This window comes from Euprymna scolopes, unplaced genomic scaffold, assembly GCF_053919585.1.
Source record: "Euprymna scolopes isolate OS-2025 unplaced genomic scaffold, ASM5391958v1 sca236, whole genome shotgun sequence".
NCBI classification, from domain to species: domain Eukaryota; kingdom Metazoa; phylum Mollusca; class Cephalopoda; order Sepiida; family Sepiolidae; genus Euprymna; species Euprymna scolopes.
In genome coordinates this window covers 8624-23430 of record NW_027633254.1, presented here as the reverse complement: position 1 = coordinate 23430, position 14807 = coordinate 8624, and the positions used below count along the sequence as shown (strand labels likewise).

The 14807-nt window shown below is 31.2% G+C and overlaps 1 protein-coding gene across 1 annotated transcript in view; it reads left to right on the top strand.

Annotated features, from left to right (window-relative positions):
* The window catches only part of LOC145273990 (nuclear pore complex protein Nup205-like), a 39178-nt gene extending 27141 nt beyond the window's left edge, over positions 1-12037 (top strand). Inside the window, exons 3-5 of the mRNA XM_080127217.1 lie at positions 10370-10498; positions 11218-11369; positions 11669-12037. Of these exons, the coding sequence (XP_079983343.1) occupies positions 10370-10498; positions 11218-11369; positions 11669-11770 (383 nt within the window). The 3' untranslated portion in view covers positions 11771-12037. The remainder of the gene's footprint in view (positions 1-10369; positions 10499-11217; positions 11370-11668) is intronic.
* Positions 12038-14807: the final 2770 nt, after the last annotated feature.

The window sequence follows — 14807 nt, the reverse complement described above, 5'->3', positions numbered from 1 at the left end:
GACAATATCAGTAAAAGAATACAATGCAAATGTAAAGACAATATCAGTAAAAGAATACAATGCAAATGTAAAGACAATATCAGTAAAACAATACAATGCAAATGTAAAGACAATATCAGTAAAAGAATACAATGCAAATGTAAAGACAATATCAGTAATATAATACAATGCAAATGTAAAGACAATATCAGTAATACAATACAATGCAAATGTAAAGACAATATCAGTAATATAATACAATGCAAATGTAAAGACAATATCAGTAAAAGAATACAATGCAAATGTAAAGACAATATCAGTAAAAGAATACAATGCAAATGTAAAGACAATATCAGTAAAAGAATACAATGCAAATGTAAAGACAATATCAGTAAAAGAATACAATGCAAATGTAAAGACAATATCAGTAAAAGAATACAATGCAAATGTAAAGACAATATCAGTAAAAGAATACAATGCAAATGTAAAGACAATATCAGTAAAAGAATACAATGCAAATGTAAAGACAATATCAGTAAAAGAATACAATGCAAATGTAAAGACAATATCAGTAAAAGAATACAATGCAAATGTAAAGACAATATCCGTAAAAGAATACAATGCAAATGTAAAGACAATATCAGTAAAAGAATACAATGCAAATGTAAAGACAATATCAGTAAAAGAATACAATGCAAATGTAAAGACAATATCAGTAAAAGAATACAATGCAAATGTAAAGACAATATCAGTAAAAGAATACAATGCAAATGTAAAGACAATATCAGTAAAACAATACAATGCAAATGTAAAGACAATATCAGTAAAAGAATACAATGCAAATGTAAAGACAATATCAGTAATATAATACAATGCAAATGTAAAGACAATATCAGTAATACAATACAATGCAAATGTAAAGACAATATCAGTAATACAATACAATGCAAATGTAAAGACAATATCAGTAATATAATACAATGCAAATGTAAAGACAATATCAGTAAAAGAATACAATGCAAATGTAAAGACAATATCAGTAAAAGAATACAATGCAAATGTAAAGACAATATCAGTAAAAGAATACAATGCAAATGTAAAGACAATATCAGTAAAAGAATACAATGCAAATGTAAAGACAATATCCGTAAAAGAATACAATGCAAATGTAAAGACAATATCAGTAAAAGAATACAATGCAAATGTAAAGACAATATCAGTAAAAGAATACAATGCAAATGTAAAGACAATATCAGTAAAAGAATACAATGCAAATGTAAAGACAATATCCGTAAAAGAATACAATGCAAATGTAAAGACAATATCAGTAAAAGAATACAATGCAAATGTAAAGACAATATCAGTAAAAGAATACAATGCAAATGTAAAGACAATATCAGTAAAAGAATACAATGCAAATGTAAAGACAATATCAGTAAAAGAATACAATGCAAATGTAAAGACAATATCAGTAAAAGAATACAATGCAAATGTAAAGACAATATCAGTAAAAGAATACAATGCAAATGTAAAGACAATATCAGTAATATAATACAATGCAAATGTAAAGACAATATCAGTAATACAATACAATGCAAATGTAAAGACAATATCAGTAATATAATACAATGCAAATGTAAAGACAATATCAGTAAAAGAATACAATGCAAATGTAAAGACAATATCAGTAATATAATACAATGCAAATGTAAAGACAATATCAGTAATATAATACAATGCAAATGTAAAGACAATATCAGTAATATAATACAATGCAAATGTAAAGACAATATCAGTAAAAGAATACAATGCAAATGTAAAGACAATATCAGTAATATAATACAATGCAAATGTAAAGACAATATCAGTAATATAATACAATGCAAATGTAAAGACAATATCAGTAATAGAATACAATGCAAATGTAAAGACAATATCAGTAAAAGAATACAATGCAAATGTAAAGACAATATCAGTAATATAATACAATGCAAATGTAAAGACAATATCAGTAATAGAATACAATGCAAATGTAAAGACAATATCAGTAAAAGAATACAATGCAAATGTAAAGACAATATCAGTAATATAATACAATGCAAATGTAAAGACAATATCAGTAAAAGAATACAATGCAAATGTAAAGACAATATCAGTAAAAGAATACAATGCAAATGTAAAGACAATATCAGTAAAAGAATACAATGCAAATGTAAAGACAATATCAGTAATATAATACAATGCAAATGTAAAGACAATATCAGTAATATAATACAATGCAAATGTAAAGACAATATCAGTAATAGAATACAATGCAAATGTAAAGACAATATCAGTAAAAGAATACAATGCAAATGTAAAGACAATATCAGTAATATAATACAATGCAAATGTAAAGACAATATCAGTAAAAGAATACAATGCAAATGTAAAGACAATATCAGTAAAAGAATACAATGCAAATGTAAAGACAATATCAGTAAAAGAATACAATGCAAATGTAAATACAATATCAGTAAAAGAATACAATGCAAATGTAAAGACAATATCAGTAAAATAATACAATGCAAATGTAAAGACAATATCAGTAAAAGAATACAATGCAAATGTAAAGACAATATCAGTAAAATAATACAATGCAAATGTAAAGACAATATCAGTAAAAGAATACAATGCAAATGTAAAGACAATATCAGTAATAGAATACAATGCAAATGTAAAGACAATATCAGTAATAGAATACAATGCAAATGTAAAGACAATATCAGTAAAAGAATACAATGCAAATGTAAAGACAATATCAGTAATAGAATACAATGCAAATGTAAAGACAATATCAGTAATAGAATACAATGCAAATGTAAAGACAATATCAGTAATATAATACAATGCAAATGTAAAGACAATATCAGTAAAAGAATACAATGCAAATGTAAAGACAATATCAGTAAAAGAATACAATGCAAATGTAAAGACAATATCAGTAAAAGAATACAATGCAAATGTAAAGACAATATCAGTAAAAGAATACAATGCAAATGTAAAGACAATATCCGTAAAAGAATACAATGCAAATGTAAAGACAATAGAGTAAAAGAATACAATGCAAATGTAAAGACAATATCAGTAAAAGAATACAATGCAAATGTAAAGACAATATCAGTAAAAGAATACAATGCAAATGTAAAGACAATATCAGTAAAACAATACAATGCAAATGTAAAGACAATATCAGTAAAAGAATACAATGCAAATGTAAAGACAATATCAGTAAAAGAATACAATGCAAATGTAAAGACAATAGAGTAAAAGAATACAATGCAAATGTAAAGACAATATCAGTAAAAGAATACAATGCAAATGTAAAGACAATATCCGTAAAAGAATACAATGCAAATGTAAAGACAATAGAGTAAAAGAATACAATGCAAATGTAAAGACAATATCAGTAAAAGAATACAATGCAAATGTAAAGACAATATCAGTAAAAGAATACAATGCAAATGTAAAGACAATATCAGTAAAACAATACAATGCAAATGTAAAGACAATATCAGTAAAAGAATACAATGCAAATGTAAAGACAATATCAGTAAAAGAATACAATGCAAATGTAAAGACAATATCAGTAATATAATACAATGCAAATGTAAAGACAATATCAGTAATAGAATACAATGCAAATGTAAAGACAATATCAGTAAAAGAATACAATGCAAATGTAAAGACAATATCAGTAAAAGAATACAATGCAAATGTAAAGACAATATCAGTAAAAGAATACAATGCAAATGTAAAGACAATATCAGTAAAAGAATACAATGCAAATGTAAAGACAATATCAGTAATATAATACAATGCAAATGTAAAGACAATATCAGTAATAGAATACAATGCAAATGTAAAGACAATATCAGTAAAAGAATACAATGCAAATGTAAAGACAATATCAGTAATATAATACAATGCAAATGTAAAGACAATATCAGTAAAAGAATACAATGCAAATGTAAAGACAATATCCGTAAAATAATACAATGCAAATGTAAAGACAATATCAGTAAAAGAATACAATGCAAATGTAAAGACAATATCCGTAAAAGAATACAATGCAAATGTAAAGACAATATCAGTAAAAGAATACAATGCAAATGTAAAGACAATATCAGTAAAAGAATACAATGCAAATGTAAAGACAATATCAGTAAAAGAATACAATGCAAATGTAAAGACAATATCAGTAAAAGAATACAATGCAAATGTAAAGACAATATCCGTAAAATAATACAATGCAAATGTAAAGACAATATCCGTAAAATAATACAATGCAAATGTAAAGACAATATCCGTAAAATAATACAATGCAAATGTAAAGACAATATCCGTAAAACAATACAATGCAAATGTAAAGACAATATCAGTAAAAGAATACAATGCAAATGTAAAGACAATATCAGTAAAAGAATACAATGCAAATGTAAAGACAATATCAGTAAAACAATACAATGCAAATGTAAAGACAATATCCGTAAAATAATACAATGCAAATGTAAAGACAATATCAGTAAAAGAATACAATGCAAATGTAAAGACAATATCCGTAAAACAATACAATGCAAATGTAAAGACAATATCAGTAAAAGAATACAATGCAAATGTAAAGACAATATCAGTAAAATAATACAATGCAAATGTAAAGACAATATCAGTAAAACAATACAATGCAAATGTAAAGACAATATCCGTAAAATAATACAATGCAAATGTAAAGACAATATCAGTAATATAATACAATGCAAATGTAAAGACAATATCAGTAAAAGAATACAATGCAAATGTAAAGACAATATCAGTAAAACAATACAATGCAAATGTAAAGACAATATCAGTAATATAATACAATGCAAATGTAAAGACAATATCAGTAAAACAATACAATGCAAATGTAAAGACAATATCAGTAAAACAATACAATGCAAATGTAAAGACAATATCAGTAAAACAATACAATGCAAATGTAAAGACAATATCCGTAAAACAATACAATGCAAATGTAAAGACAATATCAGTAAAAGAATACAATGCAAATGTAAAGACAATATCCGTAAAATAATACAATGCAAATGTAAAGACAATATCAGTAAAAGAATACAATGCAAATGTAAAGACAATATCCGTAAAATAATACAATGCAAATGTAAAGACAATATCAGTAAAAGAATACAATGCAAATGTAAAGACAATATCAGTAAAAGAATACAATGCAAATGTAAAGACAATATCATTAAAAGAATACAATGCAAATGTAAAGACAATATCAGTAAAAGAATACAATGCAAATGTAAAGACAATATCCGTAAAATAATACAATGCAAATGTAAAGACAATATCCGTAAAAGAATACAATGCAAATGTAAAGACAATATCAGTAAAAGAATACAATGCAAATGTAAAGACAATATCAGTAAAAGAATACAATGCAAATGTAAAGACAATATCAGTAAAAGAATACAATGCAAATGTAAAGACAATATCAGTAAAAGAATACAATGCAAATGTAAAGACAATATCAGTAAAAGAATACAATGCAAATGTAAAGACAATATCAGTAAAAGAATACAATGCAAATGTAAAGACAATATCAGTAAAAGAATACAATGCAAATGTAAAGACAATAGAGTAAAACAAATTCAAATCTGGTACATCTCAAAAAATTGTAACAATAAATTCAAATTAAAAAAAAAAAAATTAATTTCAGAACGAAAAGTTCCCAAGCAACCTTTCACAATTAACTGATTCCATTACAAAAGCCTGTAACACAGCCTTGACAAAAATTTGTTATCAATCCCTAAGAAACCTATTAAAAAAAATCTAGAGAATATTTACTATCCATCTATAATCATTTAAAGACAACAGGCTGCATCTCTCTTTTATGGAAATAGGCTAGAAGGGGTGTGCAATTAGTAATGCCCCTGATCCACTTCCACTTGTCTGATCTAGCTGAAATTTTGCGTGTGCAATGATTTATATCTATACGGGTTATGTGGCAAATTACAGCTCTGAACTAATTGTGGTTTCTGTTTTTCAGGTGTTTGAACTGAGTCAAGTGGTAAACGGAGCCTGTTGAATGTCGAGCAATGATACGGTTTTTGTATTTGAAAGGACGCACACCACAGGAGACTTTTGATGAAATGAAAGACACTTATAGTGATAATGCCCCATCATATGACCTTGTAAAATACTGACATCGTGAATTCAAACATGGCTGGAAGTCTGTGGAAACAGCTCCCAGACCAGACCTGGTTGTCGTTGTCTCCCCCCGACCCTCTGCCATTGATGAGGCATCTGTCCGTCAAGTTGAGGCTGCCATTTTGGAAGATCGGCACATTACTATTCACCAAATAGCCCAAGATGTCAAGATTAGTACAGAGTCTGTGGAAACTATCATTCATGACCATTTGCATATGCATAAAGTGTCTGCCAGGTTGCTCACACCATTCCAGAAGCGAGAACGCATCAAGTGCTTGAGGATGAATTTGGAGATATGCCAAGAAGATGAGTAAAACTTTTTCAAAAGACTGATTACACAGGATGAAACCTGGGTTCATCACTATGATCCAGAGACCAAAGCCCAGTCAATGCAGTGGAAGCATTTGGACTCACCACTTGCAAAGAAGGTAAGGGTGCAGCCCTCCACTGGCAAGGTCATGCTCACAGTCTTCTGGGACCAGGACAGAGTAGTGATGACAGATTTCCTGTGAAAGGGTACCACAATTACAGGAGCCTATAATGCTTCACTTTTGAGGAAATTAAGGGAAGCTATCAAAATCAAGAGGCGGGTCAAGATCAGCAAAGGTACCCTCCTCCTGCGGGACAACACTCCGGTCCACAACTCGCATGTCGCCAGATCAGAAGCACGGGCGTATGGTTATGAAATCCTTCCCCATCCTCCCTATTCTCCTGACCTTGCACCCTCTGATTTTTACCTCTTCCCAGCCATGAAGTTGTTTTTGAAAGGAAAGTGTTTCCCAAGATGATGCAGCCTTGATTTCTGAAGTCACATCGTGGTTGGAGGACCCAGCTGGGTTGTTCTACAAAAACGGTCTCCAGAGTTGCATCAAACGATGGTAGAAATGCATTGTTCTGGGTGGTTCCTATGTAGAGAAAGACTGTACCAAGTTTTGTTGCTCTACTGCTATGGGAAGTGGGTCAGGGGCATTACTTATTGCACGCCCCTCGTATTATAATCACCCATATAGCCAAAAATTAAAACTCCTTTCCAAACTTAATAAATTAAAGGCCCATTGTACTGGCAAATTCTCTGCAAAACCATAGAAAAAATGTTGGAATCATATCAATGCCTCTGTTCAATCTGGAAAGACAAAAGCTGTAGGGGCAGCTGTGTGTAATTGTGAGGCAAACGTTGCATAATTATCAGCCACACTTCTGAATTGGCACTGTTTGAGCCTAGTGGCAAGGAGAAGTCCAGAATGACTGAAAACAATGCTGAGATAAGCAGAGAGCACATAAAGGACCTGGAAGTCCCAAATGGTCACCCATTTAGTACTGACCAAGTTCAACATTGCTTAACTTTTGTGATCCAGTGAGAACCGATGTGTCAACATGATTATGCCGTATATCGTACAATCATATAACGTATACATAAAGGTACTATTGACTAATTAGTTTGCCTAGAATCCTTCATAAAAAATGCTTTTGTTAAAAAACACTACCTAACCACTATATTTCTGAACATCGAGAAAGCATATGACACTACTTAGGGCTTTTTTTTTTTTTTTTTTTTTTTTACATAGGCATCACCACATTATCAAGGCCCAGAGGCCACTCAAGGATAAGGGTTAAAGAGTGTACAGTAGAAATTGGACAATATAGTAGTCATTAGTAATGAAAATTTGGTAAATTTGATAACTTATATGGAACGGCTCATCAAGAACTTATTTACTTTAGACTTGAACACAACCATATTGTAGTCAGCAGGAAAACGGAAGACAATTCCACAGGCGTGCAGTTCTAAGAAAGAAGCTTTGTTCATGGAATCTACGTTTAGGTTTAGGCACAGATAAAGAGTGGGGGGAATTATTGATAGTGTTTACAGCTAGACGAGTGTTTCTTGTGAAAGTTTGGCGAGGGGGGACCATAGATTGAAGCTCAGTCGAACACTTTCCATGAAAATAACGATACATCAGAGACAAACTCGTAACATCTCTTCTGTGAGATAGAGGTTGCAAGGAGGAGAAAAGGACATCTCCTACGAGGCTACGAAGTCTATTTTGAACTCTATCAAGACAGGACAAGTCCTTTCTAGCAGCTCCTGCCCAGATGTGGCAACAGTATTCCATCCTTGGATGTACCTGGCTCTTATATAGATAGAGAATAGCATCAGCAGTGAGATATTTACCGGATCGATAGAAAGATCCCACCATTTTTCCAGCGGCCTTGGCAACAGATTTGATGTACGTGTTCCATTTAAGATCAGGAGTAATGGTCAAGCCCAGAAGCTTGTCAAAACTTGAGGCCTCCTGAAGACGAGAGCCATTCATTTCAATTGATGCCAAATGTGGGTTAGAATGTTGATGATGTGAAGAGAGAAGCTTGGTTTTAGATGCATTAAAAGTAACCAGCCACTCCTTTCCCCATTGTACTACGTGCTCAAGATCAGAGGAGAGAGAATTGGAGAGAACTTGGTCGTTTACTGTCTTAGATGTGCTACCATAAATGGTAGTGTCGTCAGCATAAATGTCTACGAATGATGAAAGGATGTGATTTGGAAGATCATTAATGTAGATCAGGAAAAGAGTTGGGCCCAGGATGGACCCCTAAGGGACACTGGCATTAATACTGTGAGCTTCTGATTTATGGTATGGTATAAAAAGAAACTTAAACCTACTCAGCTTAGAAGCTAAATTTCCATTAATTTAAATTAAATTAAAGAAATTTTGAAACCTGAATAAGCAACATGCTTTCAGACACAAAGATACAGGAAATGGCACACCACAAGGAATTATATTATCCATTACCTTTTCTTCTATTATATAAATGGTAGTTGTCTGTGTGCATATTCAGCTAAAAGTAAAAAATTACAAAACAAACAACCATAAAGTTGGTATAATTTTGATCAGTGTTGGCCTGGATGAAGAATATTTAAAATAAAAAAAATATATATATTAATTAAGGATAATTAAGTGAGTTTTTTTTTTTTTAGCCATTTTATGTGCTAATTTGAACAGAGGAATTTATTATATATCTATATGTGTATGAAGTGGAATGGGCAGGGGGAGGAAAAATAGTTGGAGTGCAAGGGGAAAACATGGGTGCTGGAGGCGGGTAGAAATATATATAGAGAGGTAGGGAAGATATAGAAGTTTTAATAGAAATATGTTACACTTTTGTCCCATGCAACACCAGGTAATCCTGGTAGTTCAATATAAAAATTAATAATATAAAAAGTCTCCCAATATGGTGTGGAAGGATCATTATATTTTTAATTTGCCACATATCCACAAACATCATTGAATGCCAACAACAATGCATGAATAAGATAAATTGATGGACAATTGGAAACAGTTTTAAAATATTTCAAAATAAAACCAAAGATATGCACTTCTGTAAATTATGAAGGATGCACTGTGATCCAGTTTTAAAAATTTAGAAATACCCATTGTACAACGACAATCTTTTTTGACTAACATTTATTCCCCCACATGAAACATTTAAGAATAAAATGCAATAAAAACTATTCACCTTTAAATAGAATCAATAATTAAAGAAACATCCCACTCAAAATATATACACAATACCATCAAAGTAAATAAATAGAACAACCAAAAGTAGACCTGAAAATGAATAAACTCAATAAAACTAATACATTATCCAGGCAAAAACTAAATAAAATGCTAGATTATTATTCCAAATATATTGCTATATTTACAGACTGGACAAGAATACAACTAAATGTACATGATCCAACAGCATTTTTCTAAAACATCTATTTTATGTGAATAATCCAATACCAAAGATTTAGCACTCACTATCACAAAATAAAAGAAAAAACTTCCTGATTTTTTATATTAACAACATGAAAACTGGATAACCAATTGATCATTAAACTATCATGTAGGATAACACCATTGCTGGACACAAAATATATTTTGTTGGATCCCAAGTCACATAGGAATCTGAGAAAATGATAAGATTGACACAGCAACCAACACAAATGACAAACTAGTTAAACAAAAAAAAACAAACATTTTAGTTATATCTAAACTGCTATTAAGTTGTCATAAATTATGACGAGAAATGTTCTTATATTCTTTTCTGGAATTCTTTTGTTTTCTACTTTTATTAATTTGTATTCTTAACTTAATGTTAGATATCATTGAGAATTGTTTATTTATCCTATGGCGCCACCTGGAATATTATTTGTTGCATTGTGTGCCTACCGAACAGCAACCAAGTTTGTATCAGGCACAGCTCAGAAAGCAGCAGAAAAGTATGCATGGTAAGAAATAAATTTTCCTAATTTTTTTACAATACAAAAATGTTTATGAAGATTTTTTTCCATTTTGTATCAATTGTTAATATTTCAAGATAATACAACTATCCACAAATTCTCTCTCATCACATTTTAAACATTTTATTCTATTTTTATATAATTTTTATATGAAATTGAATTTTAGTAATTTCCTGATCACCTTTACAATTTATGGTTTAAGTAAACTTAAAACTTTCTAATTTACTCTTTTATATTCATTTGCAGAAAAGACTTTTAATATAACAAGTAGCCCCGTTGTACCAGAAAAATATCTGTTGTTTAGTAAATCGTTATTTTTTTTTTTTGCATTTCCATACACCAAACATGGATATAAATATCAGTAAAACATCCGCTGGGTCATAAGCTTCATTTCCGTACCTAACTTGCTTGTAGGCTGAGATAAACTGCGTCTCACACACACACACATACACACACACAGCACGAAAATTTATAATAAGATTTTTTTAATCACAAGGGGCACTGAGCTGTAATTAAGATTTCCAGATTTTTTACCTGGCATAAATTCTCATTATTCAGGTCATTTGCTTTCACTATTCCAACACTTTTCAGTCGTCCAAAACAGAAATGGGTACTATTATTAAATACTTAAAAAGGTTCTGAAATGTAAGAACAGTAAAAAGTTATCAAATAATTTTTTTTTTTATTATTGTTTTGAAAAATTTCAGATTTCTCATATTCTGCAAGTCCAGCCAAAGGATATAAATCAGATTCTGTTCCAAGCAGTGGGATATCAAGTGAAGAACTTGAAACTCTTAAATGTAATGCACCATCAGTGATTGGAGATTCACTTTTGAAAAAAATCTTGGAAATAAATCAGGTAGTTATTTTGATATGGCTGCCTAGCCGTCTTGAAATTCATTCCTTGTAACTGAAGAGCTAAGTGAATGCTCAGAATGTCAATTGTTGTATCTGATCTTATAAATATTGAATGTTGTCTCAATCTCAAGATTGGCCTTTTTTTTAATGATTTTAATTGCAGTTTTTACTATAAAAATTGAATATGTAAATTTGGAAAATTTTGGTTCACAATAATTTTATTTTATTATTAAATCCTGATTTAAAGAAAAAAAAAGAATATCAATTCTATTTCAAAGATTTTTGCTTTTGTTTTTACAGTGTTTTGGTAAAACTCGAAGTCATTACAGTTTTGTGGAAGCTGTAGTTCGGCAAATAAGACGTCTGTTACGATTGCATACCAGTAACTCTTATGAAAAATAAAGTCTTAATGTGTTCAGATGTTTTCACAAATAAAAATTGCTAACTAATTTCAATTTTCTGTTCATGAATAATTAAAAAAAACTTATTTCAAGATGTTTTTTTATTATTTTTTTTCTACAAAATTATATTTTTATGATTCAAGTCTAAACAAATAACAAATTGAAGTAAATGATGGAACAAAAGAAAAATCATTAAAAACTGTTCAGTTCGTCTTTTGATAATTTCTGTTCTTCATTTTTCAATAAAAATATGAAAAGAGAAATGCCATCTTTGTTCCTGTTCTTTCTGTGATTTTCTCATTGAGAAACCGTATATTCGTCCATTATTTAATGTTTTCCTGGTAATCCTGAGTAGACTTTCTTTAACACGTTAATATAATTTCTTAAATTATGTTTTAAATGGGAATTTTTTTTATGTAAATCTACGTATCCCATATATTGACTATTGCTACTACTAATACTAATTTTGTCCTTTTAATCCTCACATTCTATAAGTGATGTTTTTGACAAAGAGGGAAGAATTGCTGTTTTCTAGATTATAATTTAACATTGTTGCTTAATTTTGAACCTTAAAGTATGTTCAGCTCCTTTAATCAACTTCATGCCTTGTCTGAAGCAATTATATTTTTTTATAATATATAATTCACAGTCAATCTTTTCCATCTCTAGTTTCTTCCTCACAATATTGTCCCTTAGACAGGCAACATTAAGTCGCTTTGGGATAGCCACACTAGCTCCCCTCATCTTGGTCTTCACAACACACTTAATCTTTGCACGGACCAACCGAAGGTCGGTTCAGTACTCTGCACCCCGCATGACATGAACACTGCAGATATCCCTCTTCTCACGTTTTCTGACTAACACATAGTCTATCAAGCGCCGTTGTTTGGACCAGGATGCATCCAGGTCGTCTTGTATTTGTCCTTCTGCTGAAACATGGTGTTACCGATTTTAAAACCCATCTCTGAACAAAACTGCAACATCAGACCATTGCTATTACACTTGCCTACTCCGTGTTTACCCAGCACATCCTAGCACTAAAATCTCCGAGAATGAAGATCTTATCAGCAGAGGGAATGCTGCACAAAGCAAAGTAGAAAGCAACCTTTTCATCTTCTATTGTATCCATAGTGGGTGCATAGACACTCCAAAAAGTTGTATAACAACCATTTACCAGAGGTAACCTCATAGTCATGATCCAGTCACTCACACCACAGGGAAGTTCTTCCAGGCTAGAAAGAATTGATGCCTTTATAGCAAAAGCCACGCCTGATTCCCTCTTACATCCATCTGCTCTACCACTCCAGAAAATGGTGTAGGCCCCAGCCAACTCAGAAAACTGTCCCTCATCAGCCAGCCTGGTTTCAGACAGAGCAACTATGTCCATGTTATAACGTTGAAGTTCCTTAGATACAAGAGCAAATCTACGCTCGGGACGCGTTATTGCTGAAGGCAAGTCAAGCAGAGTCCGCACATTCAAACAGCCGATGGTCATTGTCATATATATCCTCGCAGTAGCATGATGACGACCGGGTCCAGGCTGTGGAGCCCTGAAACACATGCCGGGCCAGGCCCTCGAAGTTCCAGTTCCCTTATTGCCATTTACGTTTATAATCATATTTTCCAACTTCATTGAATGTTTTGCCGTTTTAGGCTACAGCCAGCCTTTTTCTTTTCTTTTCTACTGGTATCAAGATACACAAGATGGTAAAAAGTGTATGTGATTTATATCGACCAATGCCTGTGCATGAGGATTGTTATAGTGGATAAAAGACTTTACACCGAGACAATCCCACTCCCTAAACAACTGCCACATTGATCCAAAAAGAAGAGCAAGTCAACATTATTGGATGCAGCAGTCATCGCAGGTTTTATACCAGTTTTCCTTCTAAGGATGTGCCTTAACCACGGCTTACAGAGTCCTCGCCACCTATCATGCCATTTGATACATGACTGGAACTTACGTTGCTGGGCACCGAAGCATATTCCACACGCCGGTGGTTCATAATGCCGCAGCTTACAGGGCCTAAGCTCCTCTGGAGGTTTCTGTCAGGGTTACCTCACCCTTAACCTTTGGTTAAAAAACCTTGGCCCACAGTCCATTGGAGGTCCAGTTATACGGTGCAGGACACTCGCCGTTCATCAGAGCCCCGTCTGCGGGGCAGTGGTCACAAAGTGCATGTGGAGTTGATTTGTCTGGGAGAAGCACAGAAAAACGCTAAAACATCTCTGTGCTTTTAACACACGTCCACATCAGACCTTGACCACCATATAAATTAGATACATATATATATATATATATATATATATATACACACACACATATATATATATATACACACATATATATATATATATATGTATATATACACACACACACACATATATATATATATACACATATATATATACACACACATATATATATACACATATATATATATACACATATATATATACACACACGTATATATATACACACACGTATATATATATACACACACACACATATATATATATACACATAATTATTTATGAAAAGAGTTAACGTAAATAATGTTTGTAAAAGTGTGAAAGGCGACGTTGTACAACCATCACTCCCATGCTTAATTTCTATAATCATTATTTCGACATTTGAAAGTGGGCTTACTTTTTAGTTACAATGTTCTGATAAATCAGTCACCCATTTTGTAAGCAATAAAAACGCGGTATATCATAACCATAGACAGTAAAAATATGTGCCTCTACTGCATTTGTAAGTCAGAAATATATTTGTTTCTCAAAGAAAAAAAAATAGATTGAACATGACTTTTTTTTATTGTTTTTATGAAAATAAAGTTTCGAGTTTTTAAAAAATTTTTTTTTAACTTATTTAGTTAAAAGTCAGTTTGTGGGTTTTTTTTTTTTTTAAATTGTTTTTATGGAAGGTGAGTTTTTTTTTTTTTTCAAAACTTGTTTTTTTTTTAAATTTTTTTTTAAAGTATTATAAATTTCACTAACATGCTGGAGAAATGTTTAATAATTTGGTATTTTTTTAG